The following is a 17,832-nucleotide window of genomic DNA, read 5'->3' as shown; positions in this document are numbered from 1 at the left end:
TAAAGAGAGGTTGCTTTGGAATAATATTCTACAAACATATAGGGTCAAGACTTTACTAGTGAATGCTACCCTAGACCCTGGGAATCATCTTCATCTTGAAAGCCATTAAGAAAACTGAAGATGTTCCAGGGTGATCCAGATATTTTGCTCTGAAATAGGCAAATAAATACCCTTCAATTTGATTGAACCATATGAAATTGCTGATATTTGATTTCTTAACATTAACCTAAAGAAGGCAATTTCATAAGTAAAGATAAATGTTCAGTGTAATAAATCCACTCTGAGCTTGGGTACATGTACTTGGCAGCGGATTTTGGCTATGAAGTCTTCTTTAAGGTCTAAATGCTAAATGGTAGTGTTTCTTCTTTATTCTGCCAGGTGTTGTGGAATATTTAAGCAATGGAGGAGTAGCTGACAACCACAAAGACTTCAAGGAACTAAGGTACAATGAGTGTCTTATGAACTTCAGCTGCAATGGGAAGAATGGAAGCTCAGAAGGGAGAATCACACATGGCTTCCAACTGAAGAGCGCCTATGAAAATAACTTGATGCCTTACACCAATTACACCTTTGATTTCAAAGTGAGTGAAGCCTCTGGGCTGGCATAGAAATTATGTCAAATACAAATGTGACAAGAAAGAGCCAGAGCTATGTTACTTACGTTTAATAGTATAATCTTTAGGAGTTTTTACATTCTCTAAATGTCTTGGCTAAGTATGCACCTAAATATGTAAGGAGGTTTGTTAGGTTTTGTGGTTGTTATTGTGGAACTGAGAATTCTCTTTAAAAATTCATTTCCTCAAATTTCAAATAACCATGATAATAGCAGAAATTTCTGAAATACTGTGTATGTGCCAGGTACTGTTCAGAAGCACTTTGTGTTTATTAATATAAACACAGTTAATCCTCACTTGTCCATACCATCCCTGACTTTCAGTAAGGATCCAAATAGTAAGCAACTTGATAAAGCTAAACTCACCTTGAATAAATTGTAGAGTACTCCCTCAAAATTTTCTTAGTTCTTTCCATTGATATTTATTTTATAATTTTCCAGGTTTTTTTTGGGCGATGTGGTTAGAAAGATTGTACTTAGGGTTTATTTTATATCCACGTTGTCATACTAGTAAATTACCAGGCAGTGGACCACCACTCTAGCTTAGTAAAAGAAAAAGAAAGATTTTTTTGCAAAATAAGAAAAAGAATTAAGAGGATCAGCTTTATAGGATCAGCTGTTCTTTTGAAACATTGATTGATAGTGGTTTTTCTGTAGTTAATCCCTTTCCCTTTGCAAATTTTCTGATCATTCTGTCTGTAGCTTTTCTCTTGTACCTTTGTTTGACTTTCTGGCATTTCAGGAATCTATCCTAAAGTCTTATACTATCCTGAAAATGCAGATGTTGGAAAATAGTTAGGAGTAAGAAGCCTAAAGGGAATTTAATAAAACACCAAAGGAAATTTATGAATTGGGCTCTGGCACATCTCTAGTAGCCTTTTTCCATTTTCAGTGCTTGTTAGCCTGTTTCCAAGAAACAGATAGTAGGAAGAAAACAGGAAATTTATGCGCTGATGTTATTCATCAGTTTTTGTAATCAAGAAATGGAAACAAACTGTTTATAGGTTGAATCTAATTTTAGTATTTTAAGTGTTTGAGTAGGTAATACTATGCAGAGATAATTGATTTTGTTCAGATCACTCATATGCAATAATGTGCTGATGAATATTTAATAACCAGCTTTCTGAGAAAAAAGAAACCCAAATTTGTAGTGTTTGCAAATTTCTGTGGTACAGGTACTCTCATTGTAGTACATTTCAAGCTCCCAACATCATACCATTGAACACTTGAGTTGGGATGAAGTGTCCAGCTGACTCTGTCAATCCACTGCTCCTGTGTAAGCTTAAAGGAAAACCTCTGAACTTAATGATACACAGTTAAATATGTAGGTTAAATGCTTTGCAGTAGTATATAATACACCTCTGCCAGCACAGCCCAGAAAACCTACAAAAAGGCTCCCTAAAGTAAGTGTTCAGTGGTTCTACAACTCTCACTGTTGTTTTGGTGTGTATGTATGTAGAAAGACTTAAGTCATTTCTCCCTTAACTAGGCTTTTATAAAGGTTACTTTTTCCTTGTCCATAAAGTAAAAACTGGGAAATAAAAATATAGAATATTAATCTAAGCCATCTTCCTCAATCATCTGAATAGTTTTAAAATCTATTCTTTATTTCTGCAAAAGATCTGATGTGTTAGTATTGAATTAAAAAATCTTGTTGAACCATTTCTACTGTTTACAGAAGTACAGTTAAAGAATCAAAAGTGCATGGCTCAGAGAGTGATGTTTGCATATATATGATAGGATGAGAAAGGACAGAACTATGTGCAAGAGAGGCATGAAGGGGAAGATAAATATGATCTCTGGCTGGTAGATAGACAGGAGGGTGGAATAGGGTGGAAAAGAAGAATGATCAGAGAAAAAACTAAGGGCATACCTGGCTAGAAAGAATTACTTTTGGTGTAAGTAGCAGACAATAAACTTCAGTTTCATACAAAGCATTTTAGGTAACTGGTGATGCACCACTTTTGAAGGCAGTTGGTAGAAAAGGATAGGTAACGTCAAATATAAAAGTCATGTGCTTAGCGTTAAATACAGATCCAAGTCTAGTATCGTGCCATTGCATCAGTGGATGACTGTTAAATTTTGTTCATTTTGACTTAGCATTTGTCAACTTTCTTGGTTCTTGAATAAACTAAAAATGTAGAAAAGTGGTACTTGGAACTGAGTCATATAATCTGTAACTAATTTGGAGTCACTTGAAGCAGTTAGGAGAATTACTTGTAGACCAGGTATCTTAGTGAGTTTAGGTTGCCATAACAGAACACCATGTACTGTGTGGCTTATAAAACAACAGAACTTTACTTCCCACAGTTCTGAAGGCTGGAGTTTAAGATCAGGTGCCAATATGGTCAAGTTCTAGTGAGGCTTGTCCTCTGGGGTGCAGGCAGCTGTTTTCTCATTGCATCCTCACTTGGTGGAGAGAGAGCTCTCTGGGGCTTCTTTTTATAGAGCACTAATCCCATTCATAAGAATTTCATCTTTATGACCTAGTCATCTGCCAAATGCTCCACCTCCTTGTACTGTCACCTTAGGGATTAGAATTTTAACATGAATTTGGGGGAATACAAACATTCAGTCCATCACACGCGATCAGTTGAATAAACTGCTGATTGAAACAGGCTGCTGCTTTCACCACCCACCCCTCCTTGCATCAGTCCAAGGGTGTGTCTGAACCATTTAATGAAAAGAGGGAGGACTTTTTTCCTGTTAGGTCAAATAGTAAATCTTTCTGTTACATTATGAAATTTATAGTGTATAATTTTCTCACATTCTTTACAAAACAAAGCTTAACATATTGCTAGTTCATAAACTATTTTTGCTGTTTCTACTTTTTTCTCATACACCATTCTAGATTTACCTGTTGTCTTTACTAATACAAAGACTATTTTCCTGCATTAGTGTCTTTTAAAAAAGAAACAGTTTGAATCAGAAAAGGTTGAGAATTGTTAGTCTGTAACCTTATTTGTGAATATGATACAGCGTACAAATGTACCTACATATGTATAAATACTCCGGCCAGTTCAGACATGATCTTTCTAAGGCTTGTGATAAGAGCTTTTACTCTTGATGTTTCAAACCAAGAAAATAGTTACAAGTGATGTCTCCAGTTAAAATGCATCTGCGATTCTAGAATGCTTAACATCTTTATTGGGGTCTGTATTTACAAAGGATTCTCTAGCCCTAGTAACTAATGTGCATAAAGACACTTTATAATAAAATGGTAAGATATAGGAGGTTTTATTCAACAGAAGTAATTGAAAATGTTTTATTTGTGTAAACCATGAATGTTTTAAATGTGTTTGCTGAAGCAAAAGGTGGTCTCATAAAGGAAAGGAAAGCCACTGTGACTCTTGTTGACCTTTTCCTAAAATGGTACTGCAAAACTAGGCGTTAGCCAAAAGGAAGGGATAAAAATACATTGTACCAATGTCATTTCTTTACTGTTTGGACTTGGAACATAAATGGCAGAGCGTACTCCCCTGGATTCAAGTAGATTCCTTAATTTGTGGTACAGTAGGGTTAAGGTATACCTGTTGTTGAATAAAGCCCTCTCCCTCAAAAGAACTGTTTGGTTGTTTTGGTCTTGGTTGTGTCCAAATTAGCAAACTAAAGTAATTGTTTACAAAATTTCACAGTGTAACTTTTTTTCATTGAGTTCTATTTTTTTTTTTTTTTCTTTTTTGGTAGCCCATTTCACTGTGGAACACCTTGAAACATTAGCTGGAACTCACTGTATGTAGTATTTATGAATAAAACAAGTACTTCTGAGTGTGGAAGTCTTTCTCCATGCTTGGGTTCAGGCCCTCTTGGTATGGGAAGGAAGAAAGTTGACTTTACTCTCTTGCATATACACAACCCAGGGCAAAACAACGCACACTTGTTTTGAAACTTACAGTCCAGATAAAGCAAATCATCTCGCTCTGAGATGTACAACTGAATATGTACATAGGTCTCTGCTGAATATTTTTTGCTGAGGTATTTTTATGCAGCAAGGAATCCAGACTTTACAGTACACCAGGATTTGTGAAAATGAGTATTCTAAACTAAAGAACAGATTAGAATGATTAAATATAGGCAATATTTTGTATACATGTATAAAATCTGGGAAAGCCGAGCTAGGATTAGCAGTTGGGAAACATGCTTTACAATGGCTTCATTCAGATGTGTTGGGTTGATGTACAAATAGCTGAAAGTATTGCTGGTTTTCATTAAAAGAATTATTTTTGTCATAACTTTTCATTAACTATGTATATGTATAAATATCTTTATTTTCTGCTTATTGTAACAGGAAGAGTCAGTGCAGTTTCCATAATGTTTATACTGATAAATGAGATTTCACTGGCCCAAGCAAGCTAATTCTGGAGAGGCTTAGACATGATTTGGTAGGCTTATTTAGCTTCTCAATTTGCTTACTACTGTGCACATGTGAGGTCTTCCCTGTAGCTCAGTTGGTAAAGAATCTGCCTGCAGTGCAGGAGACCCGGGTTTGATCCCTGGGTTGGGACGATCTCCTGGAGAAGGAAATGGCAAACCACTCCAGTATTCTTGCCCGGAAAATCTCATGGACAGAGGACCCTAGCATGCTAGAGTCCATGAGATCACAAGAGTCAGACACGACTTATTTCATTAATCTGCTTTATATGAGCACGTGTGCAAGGTGTTGTGGTTCTACTAGGTACTATGTTTCCCTCTTCTTTAGCCACCTTTATTTCACATAATTCGTATTCAAGATTTGAGCTTTATTTGACCCATTCTGAAGATAGCAGGTACCAGAAATACAGGTTACTCAGGTATTTGTCGTTTACAAATTATGAATTGTTCTTTTATATATCTTGGGTTTTTCTTTTTATCTAAGCATATATTTTTCTCTCTTTTTCCAACCCCCAATCTCTTTCCAGGGCGTGATTGACTACATTTTCTATTCCAAGACTCATATGAACGTGCTTGGTGTCCTGGGGCCTTTAGATCCTCAATGGCTGGTTGAGAACAACATCACTGGGTGTCCACACCCTCACATCCCTTCAGACCACTTCTCACTGTTAACACAACTTGAACTCCACCCTCCACTCCTGCCTCTTGTCAATGGTGTTCACTTGCCTAACCGGAGGTAGTGGAGTACTACCCCGCCACGACGGGGATCTGTTGCTATGGACCTGTACAGTTGTAAATCAAAGTATGTAGGAGTGAAGTATGGCCATCCTTAAGCTGCTTCTTCAGGTTCCTTTCATTATGTGTTTGCTATAAGATTTTGTACAATTTTGTGCATATTGGTATCATTTGGCACTAGGGCTGGAACCAAAGTATTACTCTTTACAAATTTTTGATTTAACATGTTTTTAAGTTGGACTGTCTTCATATTATATTAAGAGTCAGCATTCATAATTGATAAATCACCAGTTCAAGGCCCAACAACAAATATATTTGTTTTTCCAAAACAAATACTTTGTTTTGAATGTTTTCCAGTGAGCCAACCATTTTTCATCTTTGTGAAAGGCAGTTTTTAAGACTGTAAATGTGAGATTTTAAACTGAATGATGGTATGCCTTGCAGGAAACTTTCTTGAATTTGTTTTCCATAACAAACTGATTTTTGGCTCCCCAGTCATTTGCACATTAACAAAGCACTTATATTTGCTAGATCTGTACATAAACTAGCCATAATGAGAAAAATTGAGAAATTAAAGATGATTGCACAGTATGCTTTAAAAAATCAAGCATTTAACAGCACACAATTTGTTGGGCAAGCGCTGGTCGATTTTTGTTTGTTTGTTTGATTTTTGAGGAATCATTCTGTATTTTGTTCCCCTATTAGTTATAACCTTACTAGAAATATTAATTCTAAGCCTGTCTCTCCAGTTTATTTATAGGAAAACAACGGGTAATTTCTACTGCCGCACATCTTGAAAACAGAATTTGGCCTATATAGGATGCCCCTAAAATTAGTGTCCAGTATTTTTTTTTTTTTAATTTCCATCCACCCTTTTCTGCCTGGTTGTGCTGGAAAAACAGATATTATATGATCTGTTTCATTTTTGCTGTTATGGGCATATGTTAAAAGAAATAACTACTGAATGAAAAGGCCCTGATCAAAGTTTTAGAGGTGGAAAGCTATACAGATATTTCACGTGTCCCAAAGTAGGTCAAGTGGCTGTTGGTTTTGGCTTTTTGAGGTGACAATGGAAAGGATTTGGGGGGGAGAGAGAACAGGGAGTAGTTGAAAACCTTGAATCATTTTTCCTGACTCTAGTTGCCAAATGGCCGTTATATGCTTTTAATCTTTGTTTCTCTTGTCTGTCAGGGTTGAATTAAGAAGCTACTGGTTTATTCCCAACTATTGATAATGCTCTTTAGATACGTTGGAATCCTTTTTTCGCCCAGGAGGGGCCAGTTGAAAATCTGTGACTCAAGAGGCAGTGAACGCAATACCATTTTCTGGGGGAAAAATTGGTTGGCTACTTGATGTTAATTATGGCACAGTAACAGGAAAAGGTTGTGTCTGTGTTTTTAAGTTTTTCTTTATTCTGCTTTTTTGCTGCTATAAGAGTTTTCTGAAATTTATATTTTAAACTTTTCATGCACTTTACTGTTTCTAGTCTCAAAATGTGATATTTTTAATAAACAAGAAATTTTCCATTATGTGAATGAAATTTTAAAAGAAAATAGCCTATATTTGTGTCTCACTAATATATAAAGTACAGGTCAAATTTAAATTATTTAATTAGTTTTAAATATATACAATTTGTCTCCTCTTTGAAACCTGACATCTTAGGCTGTTTTATTAGTCTTAAATGATGCATTTCCTTTGGTCATTTTATACTAATTTCTTCCGTAGTAAATTAATCAGGCTACATATGATAATATCTCCCCTGAAGGGTAATTTTAGTGGGACAAGGGTGGTGGGATGATGTGATATCAGATATAGGATTGCATCAGAAGGGTTCTGTAAAGCCTAAACTCCCTTTTAAAAGTGCCTAGTGACAGAGGCGTGGTTTGTCATCTATTATAATTGGAATGTCATTGTAGTTGAGTGAAGTTTGATGTAAATAAAATATTCTTTTAAAAATGTCAAGATACCAGAATAAGCAAACAAAATAAACAACCCTTAAGATGACAGATTTTCCTCAGTGTGCAGGTATCCCTTCTTATATACCTCAAGCATTCAACATCTAGCCATGCAAATTGATTACCTGAAGCATAGTACTGGAAAGTAGAATAGCATGAAAAACTTAATTTTGTGGACATTACCTTTTTTTGTAATCAGCTACTGTATGTTTTATTTTTATCTCTTGTTTTGGGTGGGTTTTCTGCTCTGGAGGTATATGCACTAACTAATACATTTTCCTCTTCTCATATACGCATGTTAATTAGCAATGTGAGCAATATTTCTTACCATACTTCACTCCCGATATTTTTTGAGATGTTTGTATAAAATGGAATTTAAAGTTCACTTATGATTGTATATGAACCACAGAGGAGCCCATTTATTAATAAAAAAAACTTTTTTAATAGTTAAATGTAGAGGGAAAAATAAAAAAAAAATTGGGAAACATTGTAAACAGCTTAAGTTTATTTTGTGTATGATCGAGGCACTCTGTTGCAGGAAGGTGTGTAATTGGGTTCTCTCTGCTTCCAAATGCACTCTTTCAAACCATTCATTATCCTGTGTATTTTTAATGTGGTTTTAGTAAATGTTGGTAGTAGCTCTGTTGAAGTAGGTAATTGTGTTATGTTTTGGGTGGCAAACACACTTGGGGCATGGTAACCCAAATTTCTTGTGCACGGTTTCCCTTGAGCCCACTGCCCAAATTTCACACACCCTTCACCCTTTGTTCCCTTTGTAAAAGGAGTGGTATCTGTTTTGAGCTGCCAATTCAGATGATCAGAAATGCTGCTCCCCTCAGTATTGTCTTGTTGAAAACGCATGCCATTTGGAACCTTGGCATGAGAAGCCAAAAGGAAGAGGTGAATGACATATGGTATATATTCAATGAAAGTAAAATATTTATGCTCATATACTTTCTGGTTCTCAGAATAAGTTAATAAGCTTTATGCCATGGGACTGCTGCATATTTTATCTGAAGGTTAAAGAAAATTTGGGCATTTTTAGATTGTGATAATGTTTTATTTTTTTAAACTGTTAAATATGATTTCTGATCTCTGTCTAAGAACTGGAGTGTTCTTTAAATTTATCAAAACAGTGTTGTTTGAGGAAGGGAAAACTGCACTGTTTGCCATTATAACAGTCATACAAGTGCATGTCACGTCACCCACTCTCTCAGGCATCAGTATCCGCCTCATAGCTTTACATATTTTGATGGGGAAATCTTGCAGCATCCTCAGGACTGACATCTGAGAAAGGCTCAGATCCACTTACTGCTCCTTGCTTGTTGACTTTGTTTTAAAATATTGTGCCTGGTGTCAACTTTTAAGCAACAGCACTGCCTAAAAGCAAGCAGAGAACAGAATCCCAGCACCATTCTATAGGCAACTTTTTAGAATTCAGATATAGTAAATCTGTTCAAGATTTATGATGTTTTATGTAAAAAAAAATTTTGTACAATGTAGCTGAATATTTTTGTTTCATTTCTTTGATGTAAGGCGTGTGAACGTTCGTTTGAATATCACATGTTAAAGTCAGGTATGGCACAATGGGTTCTGAGACCAGCTTTTCCTCCCTCCCATTTGCCTTGTTCCAAGCTCTTTCTTTTCAAATTACTTTTCTGATGGTCATAGGCAAATATTTAATTTTACTAATAAGCATCCTGTGTGAATGTATTAAAGAAGCCACTGTGTTTTTAGTGTTATAGTTTGCAGAAATACAAAGCTTCATTTCTTATTTGTCCCTATTCTTTGATAAAAGTTATATATTCAACCATGTTAAAGTTATGTATTAAATCAGAGAGAAGCGAGGGAGAAAGTTGAAAGATACTGAAGGCTCATATCACTTGATTCTGTGGTGGGTTGTATTAGGACTGAGGATGTGACACATTAAAACTGGAACATGGGAAAACATACAGTGTTCCATTTTAAAGTTGTATCTCCTAAGTATATACTTTAAGTGGGTGAAAAATTAAGTTTGTATTTGCATTTCTAAGAGCTTCTAAAAATCACTAGTGCCAACGATACTTTGAAATCAAAAAGCAAGGAATAGAGAAAGCGCAAGAAAAAAATAGCTTAAATGTGTTCTTCGAGAGAACTAGAGGCACAGAGTTTGGCATTCCTAATCCAAGGCTAGATTTTCTAGCAATAAAAGTCAACTGTGTCCCAATACTTATTTACTTTGTTTCTAAGGCCTTATGTTCTGAGTTTCTGAGGGATTTTAATCGCTTTATAAAATGTACTGGCTGATAGTAGGTTCAGTCACAAACAGCATCATCAGTTTCTGATAGATTTGGCAGACCATAACAGTTTCATAGCAGGCAAAGACTTGATTGCACATTTTCAAAATAGCACTCATATATACTTAGTTTGACAGAAGTGTGAATTCTCACGATTGTAAGGTAGTCTTTCTCTTCCACCTGTCCTCTCCCTTTTAAAAAAAATCACCTTTCTAATGTGTGGAAGATTTAACTTTTTCCTTCTGAGTTGTATCATGTTTCTAAAACTCTGTGAATTACAGGGTAATATATTAACTAGGGAAATGAGAGTATTTTTCTAAGCCAGGAACTTCAATTAAAGTTTTGAATTTGTAGACAGAGGAGAACTTTTATACTTATGGTTGCTTTGAGTGACTGTAATTTTTTTTTAACATCATGATCACTAAATTTGAATTCCAACACAAGTAAATTAGTACATTTTACCCTGGCCTATTTACCAAAATTGTAATCTGTTCAGGAACATGCTGCCAAAAGCATCTTGGATTTTACAACATGATGCATGTTTATTGTGTGTCTACCTTTGAGCTTAAAAGGAAAAAGTTCTTTGTAGTGCAGGATGTTTTGAACAAGATCCACAGAAAGGGGAAAAAAAAAAAGTTCTTTTCAGGAAGGTAGTAAGTAAACATGCATGTTTCTTGTTTTTAACCAAATACCTTCTTTGTGTAAGTTTCTCTGTTAAACAATCACAAATTCTATAAGAAAGAGGGAGATTTCAGGGAAAGCAAGCTTCATTAGCCTAGTTAGTCATTTCTTTTGGCATAAGTTTGTTTGGTTAGACTTGGGTTATTCTTGGAACCAAAGGAAAACAAGCATGTTGAGGTTTTGTTCAACAAACATCATGACACCGAAGAAATGGAATGTTTTTAGGTAAAGTAATTTTTACTTTCAAAGCATAAGAAATGACATTTCTGCATTTTCTTTGCAGTGGTATAAAATTTAGTAGCATTGTACTGAAATGACAAGTTGTGTCATCAGAAACAAACTACATTATGAAGAGTATATGCAAACACCAAGTGATATGACTCTCTTGGCACAGTAGCATTGGAAATATTCAGCTTTCAGAGACTTTTGGGAGGCATAGTTTGATGCCTCCTAGTAGTTGTTTTTGTTAAAAGTCTCCCCAAATTGAGATAATGTCCCTATTTGTATGTCTGTCACTTTCCACTCTTAAGCATAAGAATCATGGTAGCCCTCTCAAAAGTGGTCCTTTATTGCTCTTTTCAGTTTTGTATTAATTTCTAATTACTGATATATGACTGTATTTCCTTTCAATTTATCAATGGTTATATGTACCACATTCGTTTAATTAGTTAACTCACACAATTGGCTCAGCATTGATGTGTCAAACAACGGCTTTGCTTCTTACTGAACAGGCTTCGTTTCTCACTGTTTATTTCTCGATGCAGTAAGTGATGCAGTAGTCTGGGTGTGTATTTATTCAGAAACTGTACTGTCCTTTTTCTCTGTGCTTAACTTGCTTAAAATATATGTCCTTACCTTTGAAATTCCTGAGCGGTGCTCTGCCAAGTTTTGGGGCGGGGGTGGGGCAGGGTTTGGATGGCTGTGTAACTGCACACTGGATCTGGAAGTGTTCAGTGTTGTGAGTGGCAAATTTCTCAAACACCAGCAGCACTGAAAAGTGCACTATGGGCATTCGTACAGTTGTCAAAATGCAAGCAATTCTTTCGTCCAGGAGAAGTGGAGGAATAGAATTCATTGGAGTATTTGGTATATTTTGAGGGGGAATGAATGTTTCAACTTCGGGTTTTGTTGTCTCTGAGTGGAGTGGGGTGGTAAGGAGGGAGGAGATTTTTTTTTTTTTTTGAGAGTGTATATGTACCTTTTCTTTCTGAAAGGGCCAGAGTGTTGGTCAAGTTCACCGTGTTAATTTATATATATTTTTTTCTATTGTGATTTCTTTCACCCATAAAACAAGTGCCAACTAATCGTCCATGAGATGACTTACTCTTCCACTCAATTTACCATTTGAATAGAGAAGGGTTCATTTATTTTCCTTACTTGGCATTAAATTAATAATTCATTGTTTCGCATACATTTTTTGTGATTCAGTGGCCTCTAAAGTGTTTTTATAACTAATTTCATGGTTGGAGAGTAAAGCACATGAGTTTAATATTGAGCAAGAAGTTTTGGTGATTTTTTTTTTTCCCTAAATACTGGTTAGTTTCTACTGATACTATTCCAAAACGGATTCTTCTGTTTTAAGTTGTGTGTTTACTTTGCTTTTGTCCTAAGAAAAGGCAAGCAGTAAATCAATTTGTTACTGTGTTCTAATAATCAGTTCAAAATCTGAGACTTTCTTCCTTTCTTTTTTAAAAAATTAGATGTAATGAAGTGCCATGAATTGTAGCTTACTAGTGTTTAATGTTTTATAGACTGGTTCTGTGGTGTTCTAATCATTTAACACTCTTGTCATCCCCAGAGAAAGTGGTTTTCCTCTTACGGAACACATTCTCTCTGACAAAAATCACCAGCTGCTTTATTTTTCTATTTATTACAGTTAAACAGTTCATGAGGTCTGAATCTTGACCAAACTGCTCAGCTGAGATGTTTTTCACAATAGACACTGTACAAAATGTGTGTGCAGAAGGACACAGTTGGGTGGTAGGATTTTTTCTTTAATGTGAACATTTGACTAAACAAAGCAGTCCTGCCTTTTCAATCTCGTGGCAGCTCAGGAGGGAGGTGCTTAAGAACCTTAACTACTATGTCAGATGACAAAATACTTTTTTCCATTTTGGAGATTGGGTACTGCTCACACATGATGTATAGGGCTAAATATATGCTTGTTTCCTTGCGCCTGTGTACTTCCCCTTCTCTCCCTCCCGTCCTTCCCCTGTAGGCAATAAATGGCCATTTTGCAACTGCATACCTTTGTCTTGGTTTTTTACTCTCTGTGTGTGCAGTGTAAGGGTCTGCTTTAAGATCAGCACGTCTCTTCTACAGTGAAGTCGGGATCCAGGGTCAGGCACAAATGACAAATTCATATTATGTAATATTTATCCTAGAGCAAACGACAGCACTCCTTAAGCAACACTTTGTTTAGAAAAGATTTGTAAGATAATTGTAGCTATGAGACTTGCTTTGGCTGAAGAAATCGGAACAGAGGGACATGTGACTTCTGAATGGGGCTGTAATGGCCAGTGTACAATTTGTCACAGGTATTCCCTTGTCTTGCCTTGATGATCATAGAAATACATGTTGAGATCAAACCTTTCATCCTAGGTCCTTGTAGCTTTGAGGAACAGCTCCTCTGCTGACCAGCCTAGGACGTGTAGTGTAAGTGAAAACAGCTGCCAAATCAATGGTGCCGCCCCTGAATAAATGTTTGTTATCAAAGCATAATCTAGCCCAGTCTGACTGACAGACAACTATCAGCCAGATATGCAGAGTTACCAGTATGGACCAGTCTCAACAGGCGGACCTGCCACAGATACAGGAGTATCTGCCATGAACTAGATGCTTTGTGCGGCATAAAGATGGACAGGCTCCTCATCCTCCAAGAATTCACATTCCAGATCCTCTTCTATTTATGACTAAGAAGAATGAAGTGTTGTAGTAAAAGGTGTCTTAAACCTTAGAATCTTGGAAGAGGGGAGGGAAAGGCACACAGTGAAATAATTAGGAATTCTGAAAATTACAGATATTCAGTAGAAAAATACTATTAAGACATGGTGTGATTGATAAGATTATTCCTTTTTTTTTTTTCATCCAAATGCAAATTTTAGTACTCAGAAGTTTTAGGAGACAAAAAAGGATAATAAAGCCAAGTTCTTTTCCTATTTATTAGTAAAATCCAAAATAAAAACTACTGCAGTAGCTAGTAATAAATGTAAAAAGGTTAACAAGGAGACAGCATTAGAAAGGAAAGAGAATTTGTTGTTCAGTTGCGTAGTTGTGTCCGGCCTTGAGACCTCATAAACTGTTGCCCGCCAGGCTCTTCTGTCCATGGGATTTCCCAGGTAAGCATACTGAAGTGGATTGCCATTTTCTTCTCCGAGACAAGATTATTCTTGAAGAGAGTGGAAAAAAAGGAAACCGAACTGTCCAGTTTAACAAGTGTTTAGGAAAGATATTGACATATGACTTGGGACAGATGGCCAGGAACAAATTCCTAGGCTGAAAGCTCAGTGCCTATTGATTGGTCTTTTCTACCAAATACCCAGTGTGAGCCTGTCACTGACCCTGAGGACCCTCTCTTTACAGAGGCCTTGATGTTGGCCAGCCTTTTGGAAGTCTTGCAAAAGTAGAATCACTCACTTCTGAAGTGGTTCTTGAAGGGACCAGGTTTCAGGACACTGCCTTATTAAGAAGACATGCAGATTCAATCAAGACGTTCAGCAGGTGACCTTATTATGTTCCACCATGTGACCTCAGGCAAAACATCATCACTGGTAAAATGAATATTAGAGAGTAAACCTTGTGAAATGGTTCTCTCAAAAAGCAGACACCAGAACAAGGGCTTGTATGCAGGTAGTTTATTGAAGTGATCCTAGGAAGGCAGAGTAGGGCACTGGGAAGAATGAAATAGGGAGTGAGGAAAGCCATGTCAAAGGTGCATTATTGAGCTGCTCACCTCTGTGAGCACCTGGGGATAAACCTGCCACAAACCCTCTAAAGAGCTGAATGGAACGCACCTCAAAATTGTCTTCATGAGGGATGGACAAGGAGAGGATTTACTTATGGACTCACATCTCCCATGAGGCAAAGGTTACTCCCTGGGTGTTCATTCCTTCTTCCGTCCAGTTGTGCACCTATCAAATCCACTCACTAAGCAGGTTCCTGCAGGTGTCCTATACAATAGAGAAATGGGTTGTGGGTGGTACAGGAAGTGAGAAACATTTGATGTGGCTGAGGCTACAAATAAATCAATTAATGTTATCCTCTTCCACCCTGCATTCCACATCTAGCTTTGCACCTCTGCATCAGTGGGTCTAGATTGCTTCCCTAACTTTGGGTGACCCAGACCTTCATTCCAATGATATATTTTGTGCTTGTTGGGCCATTGGTGACTGAATTTGCTAGCTCATCCCTGGCATGAGAGAACCAAGAGCTCCCCAGTGAATTCGTTGGGTTCCAGATAGGCCTCCTTCTGCCTCCTGTTGCATAGTACACCCCTACTCCCTACGTGACCCCTTCTTGGGGGCAGCCTACATTCCAACACCTGGGCAACGTGTGGGCATAGAAGCCTGTCTTAGTCCACACTCCAGTGACTCTGTTCAGAGTTCCCCATGGTGCTTGGTGGAGACTGTAACCCAGCTACGCCCTTGGTCCCATGCTTCCCAAGGAACAGAACCTGCCACACCAGGTTTTGCGGGAGTCAGGCCAGAAGCATATTAGGAATGCCTCCAGATCTCTGCTAAGATTAACTCTTGAGTCACTGGAGAGTGCCACTGTGTCAATAAATGGTTCCTTACATGCTTTTATTCAGGTCTCTCAGGCGCGCCCCCCCCCCCCCACCTTCCAAAGTCCACGTGTATCTCCAGTTCCTGGTCATAATGTTAGCCCAGGTCTTGGAATTCTTTGAGACAGTTGTTATCTTGTGGTGTGTTTCTCTGCACAGTCTGTGCTGGGATGTCAGCAGGGGGAAAGGGCACTAGCCCTTTAAATTTTCTGGAAGTCTCTTGATCCAGAGGAGGAGGGGTTTGCAACAATGAGGGGAAGGGCACTGGCTGCCTGTTTCTTTGCACCTTTGTGATCAGAAGCAGCAATTGGGCGGTCAGAGCACAAGTCCCCAGTATTTGGAGAACTGGGTTCTTTTTGCTCACCCTGCCTCTTGCAAGCTGTGTGCTGGCTGCTCCAGGAACAGGGCACAGCTGCTGCATGCCATGTGGCTGAGGCGAGGACTGGGGGCAGGGGGGTGGGTGGGGAGTTGCTACTAGCTAAGAGCTGACATGGGCCAAAATGAATCACAATTTACCTTCCAAGCCTTCCCCTGGAAGTTTCAAGTCTTTAGTGGACTCCAGAGTTCTCAAAGAGTTCCATCAGACCGATTATGCCACTGTAATGGTCCTCTAGGTGGGGAGAGAGATTCCTGGTGCCTACTCTGCCATCTTCCTAGGGTCCTTCTCCACATCTAAGCGTTTTTTAACTTCCAATAACAACCACAACCTGAAGCTGCTATGTAACGGACAGCAACAGTCCATTACACAGTCATGTTCCCGTCACGGATTATTTCTTAATATTGTGGCAAAAGACTTGTCTCCTGAGCCCTTCGAGGTGAGGGAATGTTTGGCAGTGGCTAAGCAGTTCACACATTATGAACCCGCTCCAAATTCTCATCCCTAGGATTCTCCGGATGCCTTTGCTTACGCCTATGCTTCCCTGTGTGGTAGTCACTGTCCTCATGTGGTTATTGAGTACTTGATAGTTTAAAAAAATATCAGATTCAGATATGGGTACTAGAAAGCTAGAAATGACATCTGGCTCATATTACATTTCTGTCTGAGAGCATTGTTCCTCAATATGCCAAGTAAGGTCTGCCATTGTTTTTACTAATCTAATGGAGTGGTTAGTTCCATCCTCTGGTGTTTCAATGAACACATTTAATCCTGAATCCCAGGCAGGTGTACCCATGTCAATACATTCACTGTGATTAAATCTTCTGAATGTCATTCTTCCAAATAGCCTTAGAATATATTCTGCTATGATCTGAAATGATTGCATCACCCTAGAATTCATGTGTTTCAATCCTAACCCTCGAAGTTTGTGATTAGGAGGTAGTGCCTTTGGAAGGGGCTTAAACCTTGAGGTTAGATGTCTCATGAGTGGGATTAATGTGTCATTATATAAAAGACTCCAGAGAGATCCTTTGCCTCCTCACCATTTGACAACACAGCAATAAGGTGCCAGCTATTTACTAGGAAAGAGGCTTCCCAGGTGGTGCTAGTGGTACAGAATCCACCTGCCAATGCAGGAGAGAAGAGGGTTGGATCTCTATGTCAGGAAGATCCCCTGGAGGAGGAAATGGCAACCCACGCCAGGATTCTTGTCTGGAGAATCCCATGGACAGAGGAGCCTAGCAGGCTATAGTCCATGCAGTCACAAAGAATCGAACATGACCAAGCATCTGAGCACGTGGGCTAGGAAGAGGGGCCTCACCAGAAGGTGATCATCCTGGTACTTTGATCTAGTGTTTCCAGTCTCCAGAACTGTGAGAAATTTTTATCATTTATAAGCTACCAGTCTGTGGTATTTTGTTATAGCAGCCTGAATGGATTAAGACATATTCCTAAACGTATCTTCCAGATTTCTTTCAATGCACACTGACAAAATTCTGCATGCCCTTTGGTGTATTTGCTGTCTTCTGGAGCAGGTCCTGCACTTTTCTGTCTGGGCTCCGTTGAGAAAGAACTTTTGTTATGAGACTGAAGACAAGGATGGGCGGTCAGAACATGTTCTGTGGGGAGTAAGCCTCTTCTCAGGCAACTGCCACAAGTGAAGTCATGTAAAGGTTTTATGCAGGTGAAGGCTGGTTGCCTTGGGTGGGATGTTAAATTGAGAAATTGATAAGGGGAGGACTACTACAGCTAGCTGGGAGGATCCAGGGAGTTGGAGAGTTCAGCGTTTGCAGATTCATCTCTGCTCAGATGTTACCGTGCAAAGTCTCAGTGATATACTCCTTTGCATCCAGAGCTTTTATCTTAGCATAAAATACCTGATAGTCCTATACATTTATGCAGTGTTGCAACTTTTCAGTCTATATTATCAGCCATGTCTGCCCTATGGCTACAGGGCAATGGAATGTGGCTGGGAAGCCTCAGGTTTTATGTTAAAAGTTTTAGGCATTAGGCTTATCTTTTTCTTGGTATATACTCTTCAGGGT

At 38.2% G+C, this 17,832-nt stretch overlaps 1 protein-coding gene across 4 annotated transcripts in view; it reads left to right on the top strand.

Moving 5' to 3' along the window:
• The window catches only part of CNOT6L (CCR4-NOT transcription complex subunit 6 like), a 113,617-nt gene extending 100,741 nt beyond the window's left edge, over positions 1-12,876 (top strand). For all 4 annotated transcript variants that reach the window (XM_043447705.1, XM_043447703.1, XM_043447704.1 and 1 more), the window contains 2 exons: positions 379-581; positions 5,512-12,876. In XM_043447705.1, coding sequence (XP_043303640.1) covers positions 379-581; positions 5,512-5,724 — 416 coding nt within the window. In that variant the 3' untranslated portion in view covers positions 5,725-12,876. The remainder of the gene's footprint in view (positions 1-378; positions 582-5,511) is intronic.
• Positions 12,877-17,832: the final 4,956 nt, after the last annotated feature.

The sequence above is a fragment of the Cervus canadensis genome, chromosome 26, assembly GCF_019320065.1.
Source record: "Cervus canadensis isolate Bull #8, Minnesota chromosome 26, ASM1932006v1, whole genome shotgun sequence".
NCBI classification, from domain to species: Eukaryota; Metazoa; Chordata; class Mammalia; order Artiodactyla; family Cervidae; genus Cervus; species Cervus canadensis.
Note: the sequence above shows the minus strand (reverse complement) of the source record. Positions and strands in the feature narration are given on the sequence as shown.